Raw genomic sequence first — 23708 nt, forward strand, 5'->3', positions numbered from 1 at the left:
GATCAATTCAATCACTGTCACACACCATGCCGTGTGAAGCAGAGGGAGGCGGCTGCCCAATAAGTGCTGGCTTTTGCGGGCAGGCTTCATCCAATGGGAGCGGAGTGGCGTGAACGCTCCTGGTCCAAACAGGAGGCACCTTTTAACAGGACTAAGAGAATGACACGCGTGCTCGTGGCGTGTTGTTGAGGTCGTGTTCTGAGGGGTAGCGGCCGCTCTTACGGGTTCTCTGACCCGCGACCCGGCGGGATTAACGGGGTCAGGCACCGTGACTCAGCGGTTCAGACGGCGTCCGTTCAAGGGACTCCGCGCCTTCCGCGCAGACTGCCGCTCCCGCTAGCCTCCCGCTGTCGCTAGCGCTCCGCTCCGCTAGCCTCCTCGCTAGCGCTCCTGCTCCCGCTAGCACTCCCGTTCTCGCTAGCGCTCCCGCTCCCGCTAGCGCTCCGCTAGCCTCCCGCTTTGCAGGCTCCGCTACCTAGCGCTCCGCTAGCCTCCCCTCGCTAGCGCTCCGCTCCGCTACACTGCCGCTAGCGCTCCTCAGCGCTCCCTCCGCTACGCACTCCCTAGCTCCGCTACGCTCCGCTCTCGCTACCCCGCTCGCTAACTCCGCTAGCCTCGCTCGCTAGCACTCCTGCTACGCTTCTGCTCCTCTAGCACTCCTGCAGCGCTCTGCTGCTAACTCCGCTCCTCCGCTCGCGCTAGCACCCGCTGCGCTAGACCTGCTCCTGCTCTCGCTAGCACTCCTGCTAGCGCTCCCGCGCTCTCGCCTCTCCTGCACTGTAATCATCACGGCACGCCGCGCATAAATAACTCCTCAAATTCCTCGTTAAAGTTGTCAGTGGCTTTATACAAATTGCAGGGGTGTAATGGGTACTTGGGAGAGGAAGCATACATCACACCGGAGCGATGCGCTTCTCTGTCAGAACACCCCCATTTCCCTGGGCTGTCTGAAGGACCGAGGGCTCTCCAGTCTAGTCTCTACTCTCAGAGATAATGGAACTCTTAAGAGCCGGGTGATTAATTATCGCAGTGGAATCTGCAGGGTCCCCCCATTAATGCATTAGAGGATTGAGACGGTGTTGAGACAGCGGCGAGATGCTGTTGAGACAGCGCCAGGACATCCTGGAGAGAGCTCCTAGGCAACACCGAGAGAGCTCGGAGACGACGGCGGCGGCGAGAGAGAGAGAGAGAGAGAGCGAGAGAGAGAGAGAGAGAGAGAGAGAGCGAGAGAGAGAGAAAGAGAGGAGAGAGAGCGAAGACGAGCGAGACGAGAGAGAGGAGAGGGGAGAAGAGGAGAGAGAGAGAAGAGAGAGAGGAAGGCTAAGACGCGAGCGCGGGCGGTGCTCGCAGAGCCGCCTTTTCATACGTTTTTATTAGCCGGCTGATTCGGGCGAGGCACCGAGGTGCCGTGAGAAATGAGCTATTTCATCAGGTTCCGCGAATCGAATAGCTTCGGCTAGTGGGGCTCTCCGTGTCGAGATGGAATCTTTTATTTCAAAACCCGTCCCCAACGGGCACCAGTAAATGCCAGGCGGGCTGTAGATTAGCCAATCACACAGCTTTCCAATTTGCTGCTACAGCTGCTGTGGACACACCTGGCTGAGCAGGGATGTGTGGAGGGCCTTTAGCTTAGCCAAAGGGCGAAGTGACAGAGGAGAGCACGGGGGGGGGGGGGGGGGGGGGGGGGGGGGTTGGATGTTACCACCCAGTTCTCCTTGCTTTCTTACAGGGAAATCAAATAGGTTAATTAACAATGCCATTGGCATTTTATATCACCTTTAATGGTGAAGATGTTTTAAGTCTTTTGATTAGCTGAATAATAATTCTGCACAGTCACTTTTTATTCCTGTTCATTTATATATCCTTTCTTTACGAGAATGCTAATTATATGTTTTTGCCCTTGACCTTCGAAACTGCACTCGGTTTTAGCTGAATTTAAAGTTCTGTCCAACGAGAAACACTCTCACCGTTGCCTTGATGAGGGAGGAAGGGGATAATTTTCTCGCAAGATTGAATGAACAGTGCCGGGCTGAGGTAAATGGGACGGGGGAGGGACCCAATTTCCTACCCACACAGAGGCGCATTTGAGCCCTTTTCATAATTCACACCGAAAACAGTGTAATTAGAGGTGGAAGAACGACACAACCGGAGTAGAGATTTTCATACGGCCGAGCAAAATGGTGCCCTCGTCGTTTGAGAGCTGAGCGCCTGGGGAGCGCTCTCCCATTTCTGCGTGATCTCTGTGCCGCTGCCTTTCTACAGAGAGACGCAGTTCCTGTGCAGAGCTCTTATGCGCAGCGGGGGGGTTCTGTTGTGCGCAGCTGAAAAGTTAGCGCCTTGGGAGTGTGTGTGTGTGTGTGTGTGTGTGTGTGTGTGTGTGTGCGCAGCTGGGAGATTGTGTACTTACGTCATTCGCACTGCGGGAGCGTTTCATGTACAGTATAATGCGAACCTTTATAACCAGAGGAAGCGTTTGTATGGCAGGGCCGCATTGTCGCTTGAATTGCTTCCATGCAAAAATAAAAAAAATAAATAAATACATAAATGAAACACAGGAAATGTATTTCAGAATGTTTAATAAAACTACCGCTCTTTCACCTTGACACACTGGGCTGTTCCCAAACCAGACTTCTCCCAATCAAATATTAACCTGCGTTGACATGTTTCAAACCACTGTCCTTTATTTTTCATGATAATCTATGGCAGTAGAAAAAATGGTAATCAATTATTGAATATTGCAGCTGTACTTTTCTCTTCGACAGCAGTCGCCTAATGAGGAAATCTCAGAAAGAATTCAAAATTGTAACTGCCAGTATCTCTTTCGCCCTTTATTAAGTATTTAATGCGCATTGATATTCACACAGTTCTTCTGTTCATGGGCCTTTGCCACAAAGTGATTGACGTTACAAATACCTGTGTGCTTCTTCAAGTGGTACTTTGAACCGAATTTAATACAGACATCAGAGGTTGTCTGTCGGTTGTTCTGGTGCAAGTCCAAGACTGAAATTTTTCAGAACAGACGACATGATAACGAATGAGTATAAATGAGGCCATAACTATGGCTAGTCTGTATTTTAATTGTGAGGTTATTATATTTAGTTTGTCCATGTATGTCACATGTACTTTTAATGATATGTTATATATACACTATTTTCTGAGATCAAATACACGTGTGGGTTTACACTGTAAGAAATGTACAAGTTCATTGTTGTGTTGGGCATATAATTCTCACGACATTTGTACCGCAAAGCAAACTATCAGGAGAAGGCAAGATGTCTGCCAGTCCCTTTTCTGTGCTTAAGAGCATCCTAAGGCTGCCTGGTCAGTCCGTGTGGTCATTTGTAGAGCTCGGATCAGGTCCTTTGGCCAGAGGAATACGATGTCCACCATTGACTTTCATTGGAACTAGGCTATTTTCGCTCTCGATTTCTAATATTTTTCCTTCTCATCATCTCTCAGATTTGTGTTATTTTTGTGTTTTTTCTGAGCTGGGCTGCACTCATTACCTGCAGTCAGCATTGTCCTATGGTGATCCTCAAAATGGCCGCCCAATTACTAGCCAGCAGAACGTTTCAGGCTAGCATCGGTTTGGAAGCTGTATAGATTGGACTCGGCTGGGTGCGAGGGCTTCTGCTTGCTGCGTGATAGAGGAGAGAAAGACACAGGTGCTTGCAGATGAATGCACGTGACACACGCGTGAAGGCGGATGAACGCGGATGGATACAGGGGAGGCACCGGGGCACACCTCAGTGTTCTCCCCCTTTCAGACAACAGACGAAGGCATCCAGTCTGTACGGGCTTCTTTAATTCACTTGTACTGCTCATAAATGAGAAGTATAGCAGGAGAATAGTGATCATGGGGATGGCAGAGGAGGGTTATATATGCATACATTCTACCAGGGGATTGGTCATTACAGGCCAAAAAACTGTCAAGAATAACACTTGGAAAAGAATAATAAAAAAACCAAAAGCATTCTTACAATTTTCAACAATTTGGTTTTGCATCAATCATTTAAGTCCAGAGGCTTAGTATGAAATTATTGGTGACAGGTCTTCTAAATGACCTTTCCACAATGATTGAATTATTATTTTTTTGTGCTTTTACTTGGTCTCCATGTTCACACTTTGTCTGTGGAAATTTGTAAGGGTGTAGATTGCTGTTAAAAAAACACATAGACAGACACACAAAGAATGAAGTTTAATAAGGTTTGTTGATAGGCGTAATTGTCTGTCTGACTGGTAAAGTCTCCCAGGGGTAATATCTGTTTGAAGTAATGCTTCCCTGTTGTAAAGTCTGTGATCATTTGTGTTTTATGTGGTAGTGTCTGTCGAAGGTGACGCATTTTTTGAAGTAATGTTTGGATAAGGTGGCTCTTTCTGAGGTAATGCAATGCTTGTTAGAGGCAATTCGGTTTTTTTTCTCTCAGGCAATCTCTGTTTGAAGTAATGAGGTACTTCCTGTTTATTGTGATGCCTGAATGAATCGTGTCAGTTTGTGATAAAGTTTTTACGAGGTAGTGTCTGTCTGATGTCATTGTTGTCTGAGGTTGAGTGTAATTGAGGAAATGTTTAAAGTTTTTGTCGGTGGTAATGTTTGGGTGCGGTAGTGTCTGGCTAAAGTAATGTTTGAATAAAGTAGATTCTTAAAATAAAAATCAGCTTGAATAATGTCTAAGTTAATGTCTCATAGGCTGTTACAGTGAGAGATTGAGACAAGAGTGGGAGGCAGCAATAAAAAGTAAGGGGAGAAGAAGAAAATGAGAGGATTAGAGGGAAGGAGGAGAGAGAACTGTAGGAGGGTACTGAATGGAGGGATGAGGGAGGAATCTGAGGGAAGGAGACAAGAGAGGAATTAAGATGAGTGAATGGGAGATTGAGATGAGAGAGAGAGAGAGGTGAGTGGATGGGAGGTAGAGATGAGAGAGGGAGACAGGTGAGTGGATGGGAGGTAGAGATGAGAGCCAGACAGGTGAGTGGCAAGATGTAAGGTGAGGAAAGCCCCTGGCAAAGTACAAGGCAGATAGCATAGCTCAGAAGAGGAAAGATATTCTCAGAGAAACAGATATGTATTTCTTTCTGAGGATATCTGTCTTAGATGTTTTCCCCCATCTTGTTGAAATGAATGCTGTTGGGCTACGTCCATTGTGTTCAGAGAAACGGTCTGTCTCTGTGTTGACGGCTGTCGTTTGTTTCCTCAACAGAACATTGGTTATATTTTAATGCTTCTATACCTGCATGCTGTGTGTGTGTGTGTGTGTGTGTGTTTGTACTAGCATGTGAGTATCTGTGAGATATTTCACAGATGCATTTTGTATCAGTTTTCTCCTGGACAGCTGGAGGGAGAAGCGCATTAGCGATTCAGCCTCATCCTTATTAAAGACGCACAAAGCCTGGGAACTTTTTTCTGAGAAAAGACTGGCGTAGTCAGGGCAGCGCGTTGAGCCAGAGCCCTGTCTGCGGAGCTCCGCATTGATCTCAGAGTGCATTCTGGGTAGCTGGCCCCCGACTCCGGTCCCGCCAGCCCCAGCGCTGGCATGGGGCGCGGAGCCAAACCCGTAAGACGGTGGAAATTCCTCAAACCCCTGCGTAGCGTCGGAGAGCTGAGGAAGAAATCTGCGAAAGAGCGCATCAAGTATTCATGCTTTTGCAGCAGGACTTGAAAGCTGCCTCTTTATGCTGTGCTCCTAAACCCTGTAGCATTGAGGCAGTTTTTTTTTTTTCCTTCTCTCGCACTGTAACACACTTTTATAGATACCAGAAAAATGCCTAAGAAGAAAAATGTAATGGCGTCAACGGAAGAAGACTCATGAGATATGCTCCTGTGTTAAATTAAAAACGGATAAGGTTATAGGGCAGACAGTATATTCCTTCTTATCTCATTCAGCAACATCTCTAGTGTTCAGTGGACTCTAGCAGTGTTAAATAAACTTTTAACAGAATCCAATAGTGGGATTATATACTCTATTAGAGCTAAGGGTTACTGTATCAGAGTAGATTTTACTCTGAAGATTTTTCTGTGCACCTGTGTGCATTATTAATCAGCAGATTATGGAGAGTCCAGATTCATTTTTGGCTTGAAAGACTCACGTGTGTTGCTTGCGCTGCTTTTACCTGAAGCTTTGAAGCCTTCTAATAGCTCTGGCTTATTTTTTGTAATTTTTTTTTGCTGCTCACTTGTAACCTGTGAAGAGCCCAGGTCTGTCAGAAATGTCCTGCGTACAGATCAGCGAGCACTGGCTTGTCTCTGACGGTTTCGCGGGGCGACCATTCCCCGGACACCTGACCTGAAACGGTGACGTTATCGCGCCGCTAACACTGAGTTAGCATCGCTCTAAGGCCAGCACTCGCTCTCTCCAATACTTCAGCTGAACCGAGAAAAGACTTCATCAGATTGTTGTTTTAACGTCTCTGTGTTTGGGAGCGAGAGAGATGGCAAGAGAGAGAGAAATAGAAATAGAGAGAGAGGTAGAGAGAGCGTGCAAGAAAAAAGACATAGAAGTAGAGAGTGAGCAAGTGAGGGAGATAGAATTAGACCAAAGTTAGAGAGAGAGAGAGCAAGAGAGAGAGAGAGAGAGGGGAATAGAGTGGAACAGCCACTTTTTCCCTCCTGGCCTGGTTCAGTCCAGTCAGAGCTGGTTGCCTGTGTTCTGCCCGTGTCTATGATGAGGTAGGTCAGGTCCAGACCACGGTCTCCTCCCTCTCTTTCTCAATCTCCGTGTGCCGCTGCAGAGCTCCTGTTCTCACTGTCCTCTTTTCTGAGCTTGCAGGGAAATTGGTGTTGAATTGGAAGCAATCTGAACCTGACCTGGCAGGTTAAGCATTTAAGGTACTTAAGGGTTGTGGCACCCCACAGGACAGTGTCCATAAACCTGTGGGAGTGTACGCTGTGGCTAACTCCGTAAAATGCTTTAAAGGATGTCACTAAAGTTACTCACCTTTGTCCCGGTGTACTTCGGCGAACAAGCACTGGCTATTTCGCCCGACTGCTCCTCTTTCAGTAAAACTCTCGAGCGAAAGAAAGATCAGTTCAATTAATGCGGGAAACGGGGGAGGCCAAAAAAAAAAGGCTGCTAGCTCAAAATTGCAGCCATTTGCACTCGAATTGAACTCCTTTGTTACGCTCTGCCCTGAATGTCTTCAGAACAGCATTCCAAAGGTTACCATGGCCTTGGTTGCAGAGTCAATGCAGAGTTTTCTTTTTTCTGAAGCTGTGGTTGCTGCTTGAGAACGTGCTGTGCTGTTAGCGTTGGATGAAAGAGATTGAGTGTGACTCCAGCTCTCTGACCTTTCCTCCGGCAGTACTCTTTGTTTAACATTGTTCTTTTTTTTTTCGCTTTAAATTAGAGCGCTGTGTTTTATTTCTAAGAGGAGACAAGAAAGCTCTCCAGCACCACAACCTGTGATTTAAAGCACGCGGGCCTCGGCTCATTGTTTTCCCTGTAAGCCCGCGGTTCCTCGCACCGCTGGCAGATTCACGGCAAGGTCACGGCGGACGTGCTCCGCGACAGTAAACCCCCCGGGAGCCGCACGGGGGATACAAAATGAAACTGTCTGGCATTGGTGTTCTCATAAATAATCAACCTGATTGGATGATGGAGCAGCGTTGGCCAGTGAGGCACTTTAGCCATCCATCACGCTGTGGTTTTTCATGGAGTTCGGTGGAGCAGTGGAGTGAAGGAGGATGTTGTAACCGGTGGGTTTTTTGGCTGGATTTGGAGTTGGGAGTCCAGAGGAGAGCTTTTGGCCAGCAGAACGCCTGGACACAAGGTGCTGCATGTGAAAGTGTCTTGCCCTGGATTTGAAAATGTCTTGCCTGAACTTGAAGCGCTAATACTGTGCCTTCTTCTACTGCTGATCTGAAAATGAAGGCTTGATGAAGACAAACTCACGTTTTGGACTGTTTGGCATATGTTACAGAAGAGAGAGCGAGAGAGCAGCTGTAGAGTAGAGTAGAGTACATTTGTGGATTGGCGAATGCCAGCCTTGCTCCCCGAAACCCGGTAATATGTTCCTTCCAGCAGAGCACTTGGATCACCTCCAGGTGTTCTGACTGATTGCTGCACCCTCAGGAGTCAGGCAGGTGTCCTTCACCCAGAAATTTTATCATTCCCAGGAGATGCTGCTCAAGCCTCCATCTTGTCTGCTCTGAGATAAGTGAGGTTATGGATCCATGCAGTCACAGCGCAGGTGGTGGGCGGAAACCCTAACTCCACCAACAAGCCACATGGTTGCTATCGGTGACAACGGAATGTAGAGCTGACTTCAGATTGACTGCTTTTTTTTTGTCACTCTGTCGAGGGTTAGACAAGATTTGATAAACAAGTGAAGATTTGTGGATGTTTGATGGTCCCCCTGCCAGGCTCATTCCAGGCTCTGTTTTGTTTGTGCCTTACATCCTTCGCCCCCTCCCCCCCGTGCCTCGTTAAAGCAGACTCGCGCGGAGGTGAGGCCAGCGACTGCTCTCTGCGCAGCTGCCTGAGCAGCAGACAGGCCTGCCTTTTCCGACTGCGTGCCTAGAGTAAGGCCACTCCCGACACCGCTAGCTTTAATTCCCGCCACACCGCGGATGGATGGATGGATGGATGGCAGACAGGCATGTTTGATGGCGCACTGGCCATGCGAATGCACAAGAGACGGGTGGGGCATTATTTTATTTTTTTTAAGAGGATTTATGAAAGGCTTCTTAACATGCAGGGTGAATCGGGACATCTCTGCTCTTTGTCCTGCCCTCAGACCAGGCAAGGCATGCTGGGAAAGAGTTGGGGGCGGGAGGGGAGGTGGCTGTTAAAGGCGGGGGGGGGGAGGGGTGGGATTGTCTGTTTTCTGCCGTCTTTCATCCACCTGTCACTCAGCCCCGCCGCCTGGATAAACTGTCAGGCTTTTCATCACCGTCACAGAGAGAGGAGCGGTTTTAATCTCAGGCCCGTAGGAGGGAAGCTGTCCTCTCTCTCTCTCTCTCTCTAATGGCCTGGCTCGCTCGCTCGCTCTCTGCCCTCACGCGCCGCGGGGAGCTCAGCCAGACGCCGAGCGGTGTCACACTTAATCGAAACCCGCCCAATCAGCCGCAGGATCGCGCGTGGATCGCTCCGGCGGCGTGCGGCGAGACAAACCTGAAAACGCACGCAAAAAGTACCATATGTAAAACCTCCAGGGGCCTTTCAGAATTGTTAAGGGAAGGAAGGCAACCAGAGGAACATTAATTGAAAGGCAGTCTGCAATTGATGTGCAATTATTAGTCCTCCACCTGCCTGTGCAGCTGTAATTAATTGAACAAACCCGCGCTTCATATCTTTATGAAATTAACACAATGATGAAACAAGCTGCAAACATTCTTAGCCTTGATTAAAAACGTATCGCTCTGCTGTGCAGCGAAGGCAGAGCTGTTCTGGTGATTTCTGTTAAATCGAGCAAGCACTTTGAAAGACAAATGCATGAGCACACACAAACGTGCACGCGCACACACACACACACTCACACTCCCATACGCACACACACTTACACACACACACACAGGCGCAAGTGATTGGAATTATGAATTATTTAAAGTGCAAACAAGGACATTTTCAGGGACAGCAATCTAGCAGTCCTTTGAATAGTTAACCTCATTTGTTGATGGAGCCATTTTGTCTGTTTTGGCAGTTTACTGATCCACCATTTTTTGGACTATCGTGGTGCTCATTGGATTTTGAAAAACAGAGGGGTAGAGGTAGATTTTTTTCTTTAGTCAGTATTCGGACCGTGAGTCCTGAGCTTACTGTTTTCCTGAACGCATTGCATTATTTAGGAGTTTCCCCACTTGTGTTGTAGCCAGGTTGTCGCCGGAGTGAATGAGACTGATGTTTTAACATGACAACAGTTTCCTCCTCCACACTTTGCATGATGAGAGGACAGTTCTGGCCTGTGTACCAGAATGTAATGGATTTGATGCTGGAATTTTGCTGGCATTGTTACTGGGATCTTGGATTTGGAGAAACAGTAGCTTTCCTTCGTATGCTATTGTTACTTCAGAGCTGTGGCAATGTGATTATTCTAGTCCTACTGAGTGTAATTTTATGTGTGGGGACATTTGCAAAGGAAATAAGAGATACTGAAGAATGCGAATGTTGAGAATAACCCTGCTGGATACAACATGAAGAAGGTGGAGCTCATCTGTGCCTTCAATACACACACACACACACACACACACATGCACACACACACACACACACACACACACTCACTCACATGCGCAAACATACACACACATGCACACACACACACATTCACATACACACACACATACACACATACAAATAAAATCCTCTGCAAGATATTTCTTGACGAAGCAGGAAGGAGGAACCTTTGATTTTTGCAAACCTTTGATTTTTTCTAAAAAGCACAAAAACACCTGAACTGCTTTTAGATGGAGACAGACGTCTGAGCCACTCTCCTTTTGAAAGAGGGAATGCAGATGCAGAGGGCAGAGGGAAACATTTATTTATCAAGATGTCCAAAGTAGTCGGACCAAAAATCATGAAGAAATTGTGCCTGTTCCAATTTAGAAAAGGGATACATTCGCCGAGTCTGTCTCTATTTGGTATCAATGAGAAATGTTTTAGTTTTTTTTCTACGGTTTTTTATCCTTCAGCTCTCTTACATCTGTGCACTTCTGTGAAATCCAGAAGTTGTGCTTGGATGAACTCATCAGCTTGGATGCGTTCAGAACCTCTGCTGGGTTGGGTGCCGCAGACAGAGCAGGGAACAGACGTCTTTCAGATAAGAGGGGTCTGTGTTGGCTCGGAATCAGAATCATTTTCAGAACCGGCTGCAGACGGCAGCAAATTGGTCGGGGTCTGGAACAGCCTCAGGGCAGGGGAGAGGTAAGGAAGGAGAGAGAGAAAGACAGGGAGGGTGAAAGGGAGAGAGACGGAGAGGTAGGGAGAGAGAGAGAGAGAGAGAATTCGAGTAGCATGAGTACCTCAGAGAGTGTACAGCGTCTTCAGAAATATTCAGAGATTTTCATTTTAAATTATGAAGCAGTATACATGTTTTAATCCAGGTTTTTTTTTTTGACGTTCCCTGACCTTTCATATTTAATGTGGACTGCACAACCTTCAACCTGCTCATCCTGTAATGCAGTTGATGTGTGTTAGGACCCGTGTTACACACTTGAGCACTGTACATACAGTGTGTTGTGCTGTCTGTATTGTACCTTACTGAGCCTGTGTTTAGCAGTTGTCTATGACCATGAAATGCACTTTTTGTACATCGCTTTGGATAAAAGCATCTGCCAAATAAATGTAATGTAATGTAATGTCTGCTGTTTTAGTGATTTTCCCCTTTTTGCTCCCAATTTGGATGGTGCAGTTGTATTTGCCGGCCAGGCTCATTACTGCAAACCCCACTATCAGTTTGGGGAGAGCACAGTTTGGGGAAAGATATGCTCTCCTCCAAAAAACATAGTGTCAAGCCGCTGCTTCTTTTCGCACCGCAGTCCACAAGCTGAGCTTGCACAGATATGACTCAGAGGAATAGCGTTTATTTGCAGCAAGTGCCTAATGGACCAGCTGGGGGAGCTGTTGAGCAATAAAATTACAGTTATTACATCCAACCGAATCCCTCCCTCTCTGGGCAACACTACCCCCAAATTATGCATCCTCCTGTGGGCCTGGCGGGTCGCAGCCGATGCTGGCACCGTCCGGATTCGGGACCAGATCACGGGCCGCATCCACACAGGGGAACAGCGTCCTGGCAGGATCGGTCACCCCACAGCCCCCAGCAATCTGCTTTTTAACATGCACTTCCATCTGTGTGCTTTGAATAGCAGTTATGGTTATATCTCTGGCCCTGGTCTCTTGTCTTTCCCTTAGATTGACACAGCAGATGCAGAACAGACCTGGGGCCTTTTTCCCAAAGCTGGATATCCAGCTACTGACTGCCCCTTCGTCAGTGCAGTTAGTAGCTGGATAGCTGCACTGAGTAAAACCCGGAACCCTCCCTAATTTGGAACATGCACTAAAGTAAAAAGAGCTGTTCCGTGCTTCGTGATACAGGCCCCAGAACTGTTCAATTTTGCTCAGGGTACCAGGGTAATATTTTGGTTTCCATGCATTGACTTGTTGAGTTAGTGATATTGTGGGAAATTTCAGAGCCCCAGATAAGTAGAGTGTTTCATTCAGTGGAGATGGGAACAAAAGTTGTATGTACATTACAGAGAAAACAAGCTTTCAAGCAAAGAAAATTAATTAATTAATTACTTAATTAATTAAATCTGCAGCTCATATTTTCACAGTGACTAATAACAACCCAGCTAACACAACACATTCTCACAATGTCGCTGCAATGGCAACAATGTTATAATATTGACAAAACATTCCAGTAGCATTGTAAGCAGCAGCGTACTCCCGCCCCCGCCCCCCCCCCCCCCCGCCCCACACTCTCTACTCTGTCTGACTCCACGCCCTGCAGGTGCACGGCCTGGATGGTCGCAGAATGGGGTAAATCACGCTGAGATTTCAGGCAGGAAAAGTCTAACTGGAGTTTAAGTCAGTGCCACTGGCCGTGAGCAGCGGGTGCATGACCTGAATGCATAAACAGAAGAGGCCAGCAGTGACATTTTCATCTCGGTAAACCGGAGTTCACATCCTGGGATTCACACCCCAATTTTACTGAGGTCAGAAAGCCATTACTGCTATGGCATTGAGAGGAGAGCAGATGTGTCCCATACCCCACATTATCCTTCTGCTCGCACACGCTCCTACAAACACAGCAGTCTTACAATGACACACATATAGTACTTGCATACATACACAGATAAATACATACACACACACACAAACACACGCAAACACGCATGCAGACACACACACACACATACACACACAAACATGCATGCACACACATACAGACACACACAAACACGCACACACGCACACACACACACACACTCCTGCAAACACAGCACTCTTACACTGACACACATATAGTACATGCATACATACATACATACATACATATGTACACACACACACATACACACATACAAATGCACACATATACACATGCACTCACCTACATGCAATCTTTTTAAATATATAAATGAGTAAATATATATGATTGAAAACAGGTAAAAAGCATCCAGGAAGGTGAGATAATTTGTGGCAGGTGACATAAAGATGTCATGATAGTGTGTTTTCTATGGAGCGCTGAGGGAAAGAAAAAAACCTGCTAATGAACTTCTGTTTGTCAGTGCAGATAATGTCGACCCATTAGTGACTCTCACGTTGAATTCCAGCAAGAACCAAAGTGCCCGTATGCGATGTTCTGGCAATCAGAAGCCAGCTACATTAGAGAATAATGCACATGGGACATGCATTCAGAGAGCCGTATATAAGCTCATATGAATACTGTTGGAGTTAATTTAACACCGTGACAACACAAATGTTTCCCCATCAATAGTAGAGCACCATCTGTTTTTGGTCACACTTACTGTACCTTGTGTCGCGATATAGAGAAAGATGCCAGTGGAGGGCTCTCCCAGTGATGGACAGACAGCATTGAACATTGTTGTCTGTTGTCGGTCCCTGCTGTGTTTAGCATGTGCCTGTTTTTTTCTTTTTATCTCACTCACACACTGTCCACGGATGGGTTTCTTCACCGCTTAATTAGCCACCTGCTATTTCCCTGTCTGCCTCAGGTTGCATTATAGAAGGATACCATTATATTTAATGTCTTTCATGCTGACAGGGGAAATCACATTTGCATAATCCTTCAAGCTCCCCCCCCTCGCAGTCTTCCCCAACGCAGGGATGCATGGAGCTGTACTTTGAGCGGGAAAAAAAAAGAAGTAGCGGTACTCTGAACAAAATGTAGACTTCCTGGTGTGGTGTGCCGGTTCATTCCAGCCAACTTCAAGCCCTGGTGCTACCACTGACCACAACGGTCTTTCGCTGGGGAGAGAATGTGATTGGACGGGGGCAGAAAAGAGTATCAGGAGCTTGTAATAAGTGACAATATGCAAGAAGAAGTCACGGTACTACAGAGGGCAAAACATGGAAGGTTCTGGAACTGTGTACCGCTGGGTACCGGCCCACTTATGGATGGAACTGATGTGAATTTAAATTGTTTGGGTTTTTTTGTTGTTGTGTGTTTTATTTTAACCTCGCTCACTCGGTTCTGTTCATATAGCGCACGTAAAGTGCATCTCTCGAGGCGGACAGTTCAATTTCAGATAAAAACGCAGCGCTCGACGGAGGCAAATCTCCCGTTTTTCGGGGGGGGGGGGAACCGTTGGCACGGCGGGCGATGAACAGATACGCGGGTTCTTTTCAGTCGGCGACGTTCTCGAGCGAGTCGCGCCGTGCGCCGGAAGGTCTTCGGTGCCGGAACGTTCCGCGGACGCGGGGACGGGGCGTCGCAGCCGGAGGGGGGAGACGAGTCTGGCGAGCGCTGGCTTTTCTTTCCCCGAATGAAGCTTTTATCGCCGGATGCTCTCCTCAGCACAATCAACACTTTCACTTGAGCTTCTTTCTGGCGATATTGCCGAAGCACACTAAGTGCTGTTTTTATTATCTGCCGTGGTCAATTCAGAGCGGAGATTTGTTTTGCCGCCGTCGCGGTTCTTCGTGGAGCGGTAATTGCATGTTTTATTTTCCTCCTTTTTGGAGAGGAGCTGGACAGATGCTTATAGAGTGCACTTTCCCCTTCTCGTTCTCAGCAGCAAATCTCGAGTTCTGTTGCTCTGGGGAGAAAATGATCCGCCATATTATCAGAAAGAAAGAACTGAGATTGTTTGTTTCCCTTGTGTGTGCACTGTGTTCTCAATTGCGACTTGACCAAAACCCAGAGTGGTCAGCTGCTTCAGCCTCAGATTTGAATAACAGGAAAATTAATGTTTTTTTTTTTCCTGCACAGATGCTAAGCTAAATCACATTTCTCTTGGCTGTATTGTATGCGCACTTCGAGCTGCAGGATCATTTGAATCCCATTCATATTGCGAGTGTGTTTCACCTGGGGTCAAATCAGGCAGACCTGCACTGTAATTCCCTGGAAGATTCTTTGCTTCCGGAAAATTGGATCGGTTTTTGCATTTGGACGTGTGCCTACAAAACCTCCTGCCGTTTGAGGCAGGCAGAGCTCCCTCTTCCCCTTATATACACTGCTCAGTGCCCTGCAACCTGTGGTCAGGCATCACCAGCTGTGGACAGTGGCCAGGGAGAGAGGTGGAACTTGGAGGAGGAAGTTAGGGATGGTTCAGTGGTTCAGTGTTGGTGAGAGGGCTAGGGAGCGATGGAGGGAGGAAAGAAGAGAAATCTCTCTTTCTCCTCAGGGCAGAAGCATCCACGTCGGCTTTTGTGTAGTCACGTTGATGAACACGCCTGTAGACCCACAACAAAACCTAACACTTCAGAATCACATACCGCTCAGTCACTATAGCCTTCCAGAAAGGGGGTCTGTCAGAAGAGAACACCTGTATTGATTTATTTCACTCTAACTGATTAAAACTGACAGAACGAATACCGCAGAGGCGAAGGTAATCGGCCATGAATTCGCTGAGCTTGCAGAACGCGGTCATTCCTAACACCCTTTCCCGATTTCCCTCCTTGTGTCTCTCCAGCTTGCAGTGACCAGGATCTCAGAAGCTTGGCCTCCCGGCTGAAGGACTGGTTTGGCGTTCTGCACCAGGACGCCAACAGGGACCTGAAGTCCACCGCCACGTCAGACGCAGTCCAAGGCCGTGAGTCGTCCCGCCACGCCCCTCCAATGCAGTTACCCAGATCAGAGCAGTCAGCAGTAATGACTCTGATAAACGGCAGGCAGTTTACACCAAAGCCACAGTAATTATGCTGAATTTGCCCCACTCACTACACTTTACATTACATTACATTACAGGCATTTAGCAGATGCTCTTACCCAGAGCGACTTACTCAGCTGTTTTTACATAGCATTTACACTGCATCCATTTATAGCTGGATATATACTGAAGCAATGCAGGTTAATTACCTTGCTCAAGGGTACAACGGAGGTGTCCTTCCTGGGAACTGAACCTGTGACCTTTAGGTTGCAAAGACCAGCTCCTTACCCATTATAGAACAATGGCATTAAATTTTATTTGGCCTCTACACTTTACCAGAGCAATGATAATACATGCAACAAAACACCTGACCCCAGGAAATTGCTTTTAAATCCGCCATATTTGCTACACAGAAAGGCATCTATAATTTATACAGAACAGGGTTTTTTGTGTCTGCCTCTCCCCAAATTATTATTGACTCAGGAAGTAGACATGCATGCAACCTAAAACGATAAGATTTTTTTAAAAATCTGTTATTGCCTGTGACTTTTGGTTCGCTGTGTAAAGATAATGCGAAATCCCCCTCATGTTCTGCACCTAAATGAAATCAATTATGTTAAATCCATTACCACTACATCTAAGCTCACAGCAGTGCTGTAAAATTCACCAAGCTCTTTATAGCTCCTTCGCAATGATATTAATATTATTCCTCAGTTCATGCATCTGTACATACAGTATAAGGTAGCTGACTGATGTGGATATGTGGGTGGTAGAGGGGTTGGTAGTGTGTCGAGTTGTAAAAATTTAATCTTTGAGAAATTGGAGAGCTTAGTGGGTGTCTGAGATATGAGTTCAGTAGATATGAAAAATTAGCTCAGTACACCTTCAAGATATGAGTTTACTATATATCTGAGGTGTGGTTATACAGAGTATGGTATTAATCGGTAGATATTTGGGATACCGGCATGGCAGGCAGGATTACGAATTCACTGTGGTACCTTAGTGGGTTTGCGATAACTTTTAAATGCTATAAATTGTTCAAATGGGATGAATAAAACCCTGGAGGCAAGCTCAGCCGTCCGTCTTGTGCACATGATGACGGTCGGTGGCTGAGATCCGGATTCTTCCGTCTGCTGGACCGTTTCAGGGTCTTTGGGGGGAGATGGAATCCACACATCCATCAAGCTGACACACGTCCAGCACCTTGGTCTTATCTGCCCGAAATATTCATAGCTGCCTATAAACCACGCACCCCCCCCCCCCCCACCCCTTCCCGACTCTATTACACTCAGTAGAGGGAAAGTTCAGGAAGCTATATGATATCGTAAATCTAAGGGAAATGTGTGGGCAGTGTGTGCACATGCAAATGTGCGACTGCATTTATGCGTGCTCGTGCGTGTGCGGTTGTGCGTGTGCGCACGCGTGAGTGCACGCGCGTGTGCGTGCGTGTGTGTGTGTGCATGTGGGCATGTGTGTGCCTGTGTGTGTGTGTGAGTGTACATGCTCGTGTTCTTTCAGCGAAAGTCAATGGTGTGTTTCCAGGCTTCTTTGTTTTAAAATGACACTCTGTAATGGAGAGAGCATTGCACTTTCAAAGCACAGCCAATGTGTAATAGCAGGTGGACAGCTTTATAGGAAATGGCTGTTTCACGTAACTTGTTCCACCACCACCACCACCTAAATGTCACTCCCAAACGCACAGAGACATGTGGTAATTGGTTCAATCTACGTTTTTAAAGGACAAAGAAGCAACACGAGCTGACCCAGACCTGGAGATGGAGCAGGGGCATTACGTTTATTTACATGGTGCTGGGCATGAGAGACCGGACAGAAATCTGTAGAAAAAAAAAAACCAAAACAAAACCGTAAACTGCCACCCCTTCTCTGTAGTAGTGTTTGTTATTTTTTCAGCTGTATGCTATAAGAAGTTTTAGTTTTTAACTTAAATATATTGCATGGATTTAATACAACTTAATACAATGTTGTTGTTATTAAGCCATACATAATCTTGGCCAAAATATTGAGTCAGCCAAAATATTACACTTCGTCAACTTATTCATCGCTTTAAAAGATTTTAATTAATTTTTTTAATTAACACCCATTTTGGAGGCCAAACCAAAGCCTGGTGAGCCAAGATTGCCTTCTGGGCAATAGTTCTCCAGTGCAGAAATGAAATACTGTTAACACAGGGAAGAGATGATTTTGATTGTGTTCTACTGTGAAAATTGAGCTTCAGAGCCGGGGATGTCTGAGACAGAGTAGGCAGTCGTCCCAGTACTTGACCTCTGCCCTCCTCTGACCTCTGAACTGTGACCTCGTCTCCTTTCTTGGCAGGCTTTGACACCAGCCTCCTGCCCATCTGCAAGGATTCGCTGGGCTGGATGTTCAACAAGCTGGACATGAACTACGACCTCTTGCTGGACCACACCGAGCTGAGCGCCATCTACCTGGACAAGTACGAGCTGTGCATGAAGCCGCTCTTCAACTCCTGCGACTCCTACAAGGACGGAAAGCTGTCAAACAACGAGTGGTGCTACTGCTTCCAGAAACCCGATGGTAAGGAGGAACACCCCCCCCCAACCTAATCACGTTACTAGGGAGAGAAAAACAGCTGGCAAATGACAGAGGGAGGGTGGGAGAGGAGGAAGGAGGGAGATGTGTCAGCCCCCAGAGTTTCATTAGTGTAGGATGTTTTCCAGTCCATGGTTTCCCAGCTGAAGGCTTTCTTTGTGAAACATGCTCATCTTCCTGGATGACTGAATGCGGTCAGCTCTCGCTTTCTCTCCCTCTCTCTCTTAGAGGCTTTGATTTGTAATAAAAGCAGGAGAGATTTTTACAAGTCCGAGTCTTGAATTGTTCCCAGTGGGATAAACGGAGTTGTTATGCGGCGTATTGTGTAATGGAAAAATCACAGGAGGTGGAGAGAAAAAAAAAATGAATTGGTGCTCAGGGGGACGAACAATAATCACAAAAGATTTGAATTGCACCAAGTGAACCTTTATTGATTGAAGGACAGACGCTTGTGGTTTCTTGTAAAGCCCTCAAAAAAAAGAAGAACTCGGAGCACATTGATTCCGCTTGCTCCTGTGCTCCTGGTGCAGTGAGTTCGGGTTTGCGTCGAGTCTGTGTCAATTCTGTAATTTGCCGTGAGTCAACTCATTTATGGAGGTTTCTTTTTGCTGTTGTTGTTGTTCCTTTTTTTGTGCTTTATATCGAACCCTTAGCCTTTCTACGCCCTGGCGCTCAGTACATTTACTACAGTAAATACATTTAGTGGATGTACTTGTTGCAGTTCAGATGATGCACCTTTATTTTTTTATTTGTACTTTTATAATAAAATATTCATATATCCCAAAGCTCGCAGAGGAATATATTAAGGGCTAGCCTATGTTTTGCTATTGTTTATTTCTTTTTTTAAACTCCAAGTACAGTGTCTACACTAATGAACTGTGTTCCTTCCAAAGCAGTGTGTTTTCTGCAACAGTCAGCTGGAATGGGAAATTAAAGCATAGGCCTAGTTTGATAAAAACCTGTGACAGTATGGGTAAACAACATTATAGCTGTAGCTTCAAATGAAATAAATATTACATATTTAAATGCCGTCCCTGTGTTTTCAGCTTGTGTTCTTGAATGGAGATTTTTTTAAATAATTCTTTTTTTATCTGTAGGGTAGTAGACAAAAGGTTTTGTGCTTATAGTACATACGTGGACTGTTATTATGCTGACAAACAGCACATAGAATGATAACATATTTATTCACACAATGCAGCTATGAACATACCCAATTTCCAACAATCCTGCTAGTCATGAAGGAACTAGGCATCATGCCGCCCAAAATGGGTGGCACCAGAAATAGCTGTAAATGTATGACTCATCTGAACCACTTATCTGAACCAATTGTAAGCGTTCACTCTTCACAATGAAACATATTGATTGGTTCAAATCATTTTAGCTGCCATGATGTTGCATTCTTCCATCAGTACTTGCTATTAACAGCACAACCCAATTTTGAACATTAAGCTGTAGCACTAGTTGAGTTCCATCTATTAGAACAGACTGCTGCCATCAGCTACAGTAGCTGAGTCTTTGCAACAGTTCTCCCTTGTGTAGAACAAGCTTGCCATCTAGTCCTGTGAGAAAAATTACTTGCTAGCATAGATGACCCTGCAGGCATTTTTTTTAACAAACCCTAAGCACATGTGATTTATGTTCTGCCATTATGGAGATTTCCATAATTTGCATACAGGCCTCTGGTACCTGCCCATAATGGGGCTTCTTCTTCACTTCCTTCTGAAATGCTCCTTGATTAATGAGTCTGTCTCACTCAGTCATACATTAAAACATTTTTTACTTTGACACATGAATATGTTCACTCCCACACAACAGTCAGACCTCCACACAGTCACAGATCCATTCACTCTCACACAATCGCACAGCGGCTAACTCGCGCGACCACACATGGACACTCCAGGCTTGCATTTAACTTCAGCCTTTTTCAATTTCCTGCCAACTGAGAAAGGGCACTGTTTCAAGTGTAGGTTATTTTTTCTCATTTGACATTTTCCCTGACACAAAGCCATTTGCCATATGTGCATACATTAACTCTTCATGAGACCGTGTACTAGCATGCTTGTGCAGTGCGTGTCTGAGTGTGCCTATGCTCCCGTGTTGCATGTATGTGCACATACTGTGTCCACATTGTACCTAACCTTGTGTTTTCCATTCCTAGGACTTCCGTGCCAGAATGAGTTGAACAGGGTTCAGAACCAGAGCCGACGGAAGCCTCTGATAGGTCAGTCTGATACCGCGTGACCTGCTCCAAGCGACTCAGTTGTTTTCACCAATCACAGAGTTTTACTGCCTCAGCTAACAGAACCATGGTTGGGATACTGCAGACCTGCAGATGCGTGCAACCTGAAGAAGCTATTTCCAAAGAGCCCCAGTAGGCTGCATAACCAATGCAACCAATCATCAGAAAACAAGCAATGGAAAAGTTCATTCTCGTTCACGAGGGAAAAAAAAAAAAAAACATCAGTCTTTTTCCAAGGAAAAATTATGCATGCAATGCAGATTTTATTTACTCAGAACGAACATTTGTTTTGTCAGCAGCGTGATTGGTAATTTGGTGCGGTTTGGAGCCTCTGATAGGTTAACTCCTTGAGTAATGAGGAAAATCACAGAAAATGCATGAGACACCTTTTACTTTATAATTGCTTTTTTTAAAAGTCATTTTTCTCCTCTATTACCAGAAACTTCTCCCCAGTACGTGCACAGCGGTTAGTCAGTCAGATTGGGCTATGCAATTTTAATGGTGTGGCTGGTACGCCATTACTCTCCCTCTAATTACGTTTGATTATGTTGGAAAATGAGAGCTTCAACTTCACTACCCTCGGAGGAAGAGAGAGAGGAGGAGGGTTATCAAAGTGTTTTAGAAATCAGTGACTGAGGACGACGTGACCAAACGGGCTCGATTAAATATTGTCCTGTTTGAATAAAGCTTTGCGCGGGTTATTAAAGATTCCTTTCAGCAACGTTGCTCTCTTTGGCGTTGCTGTTACATGCCCACACCGACAGGAAGCATGTGCAAGGAAAGGACATGCCTCGATTTGATTTAAGAAAAGCCTTTTTTTTGTCTGTTTGATCATTCAGAAAATGCAAATGGTTGCAGAAACAGGCTGGAAGGGACAGGTATTGAGGGTATTTGCCAGGTTCTGATGGCCTGTCAGACTGAGATTTAATTGTCCAGTGAATTACTCTACAACACGGGAATCAGCAGAATTGGAAAATATGTCGACCGGCAGATTTCCCACAATGTAATATTCCTATTCAGATATTCATGAATGATCCATACTTCTGGACATTTGTCCTGGGGCACTTTAAGCCATTACTGCTGTGAGGATTCTGGGCTTTTGAGTCCGGAAACTGTGGGCGTTTTATTCCGTTTTTAGATTCTAGTGACACACACTTCCATCTCCAGCATTATATTGTCTGAAGTAACTTTTTATTTTACATCATTTACGAAAACACTAAAGCATATGTTCTCCTGAAGATTCTCGTTTGTTTCCATTCTTTCCTCTTTACTTTTCACTCTCTCTCTCCCCCTATCTCTTTCCCTCCCTCCCTCTCTAGGTGGATTCATCCCCAGGTGTAATGAGGAAGGCTACTTCAAGCCTACTCAGTGCCACGGCAGTGTGGGTCAGTGCTGGTGTGTGGATAAGTATGGGAACGAGATCGCTGGATCCAGGAAGCAGGGCCACCCGAACTGTGGTAAGCACTTCAGGGGAGCACACTCCTCTTACATGGGATGCTCACATACATGCATACATACATACATACATACATACACACACACATGCATGCATACATACATACACGCATGCATAAGTATAGACATGCAGACAGGCAGACAGAACACGGACAGAACACAGACATACATACACACATACACCTTCCTTTCAACTGCCTCACTACAAATACTGTACATGCAAACCCCTCTCCTCTGTCTCTTCAGTATATATGCATACACCACTTTGCTACCCCCTTGTAGATTCATGTCTACTGCGTCCCTCGGTAAATATATTCATTCCTCTCCCCTTTTAACCTGCTAAGAAAATCCATGCATATCCTTTCCATTTTTATCCCTTCTAAAATTACATACATACCTCCTACTTTTCCTTCTTCTCCTACCATACCTACATACTCAGCCCTCCTTAAGTAAATGTCATATAATCCCCCACCCCCACCCATTCACTTAATGCGTGCACAGCCCTCCTTGTGTGTGCTCACGGACACGTCCTCCGCAAACGCTGCTTTGCTGCAGCAGACGCCTGTCCTCTCCATTTAAAGGCGTGCGTGCAGGTAACAGCGTGAATTTCCCCGGAGAATCTAAGTCTGCCACGCCAGATCTAATCAGACCTGGGGCCTTTTCTAAATTTATTTGAGTGTTTTGAAAGATCTTGATGAGACTCTGTGTGAGACACTGTATTTACCCTGAAAAGGCGGCGTAACGTGAAGCGGAAAACAGTCTAGTTTAGCGTGGCAGGTGCTGCCAGCCGGTCCCCGAGGACCGAGCTTTCAGATGTGTCACAGAGAAACCGGATCGGTCCAGATATGCTGCACCGATAAGACTTCTCACCGCACAGACAATTAATCTGTTTCAAGTACAGGTGTAGTTTATTTATGCGAACCTGTGTGTGCGTGTGTGTGTGCGTGTGTGTGTGTGTGTGTGTGTGTGTATGAGTGTGTGCGTGCGTGTGCGCAAGCTTGAATGTGTGAGCAGTCGCACAGATCAGATAATTACTCCTTGTATGGAGGCCCAGTTAGCAGTATGGCTCAGTCAACATTTTGTAAGTGGTGGACGGCATAGCACTTATCTCTGTCTTTGTGTATAATAGACATTTTTATAAGGAATTATGGAGATAAATGACATGTATACCAGCGGGACACATACTTTAAGGCATGTCTAGATCAGATATTCACTGCTTTCACTCAGTCTGTTATGTAACCAGTGGATCGGCTCATCTGTCTCTGTCTGTTAATTCAACTTTAGCCCATATAGCCCGGCTCAGAAATTGTCTAGAAGATCTTAGGGGCAAAAAAAAAGAACAGGTTTTTTTGCTGGAAATGGTGCTAGTGGACCAAAGTTCAAAAACAAATCCTCATTGTACTGATGCATTCCCAACTGTAGGAGCTCTGGGCTGTCTCAGAAAATAAAACCAGTGTCTTGACTGACTGTGCTCCAGAAAGGTCCTAAGGCACTGATCACAAAGACACATTCATCTGTGCCCCGCCACTTTAATCTAACGGCATCTACTCAGACCTAAGGTTTATTGGCCAAATGAATCGCTCCCTTTCCACCTCAGCTAATGCATGGTGATTGCTGTTGGGCAAAATGGCCACAACGCGTCATTTACAATCGATAGACGCTACCTGTTGG

At 45.9% G+C, this 23708-nt stretch overlaps 1 protein-coding gene across 4 annotated transcripts in view; it reads left to right on the forward strand.

The window, feature by feature from the left end:
• Nucleotides 1-23708, forward strand: part of spock1 (SPARC (osteonectin), cwcv and kazal like domains proteoglycan 1) — a 228580-nt gene that overhangs the window by 199097 nt on the left and 5775 nt on the right. For all 4 annotated transcript variants that reach the window (XM_064325886.1, XM_064325888.1, XM_064325887.1 and 1 more), the window contains 4 exons: nucleotides 15596-15715; nucleotides 18107-18328; nucleotides 20502-20564; nucleotides 21902-22039. In XM_064325886.1, the coding sequence (XP_064181956.1) occupies nucleotides 15596-15715; nucleotides 18107-18328; nucleotides 20502-20564; nucleotides 21902-22039 (543 nt within the window). The remainder of the gene's footprint in view (nucleotides 1-15595; nucleotides 15716-18106; nucleotides 18329-20501; nucleotides 20565-21901; nucleotides 22040-23708) is intronic.

Source organism: Anguilla rostrata, chromosome 3 (genome assembly GCF_018555375.3).
Source record: "Anguilla rostrata isolate EN2019 chromosome 3, ASM1855537v3, whole genome shotgun sequence".
Taxonomy (NCBI): domain Eukaryota; kingdom Metazoa; phylum Chordata; class Actinopteri; order Anguilliformes; family Anguillidae; genus Anguilla; species Anguilla rostrata.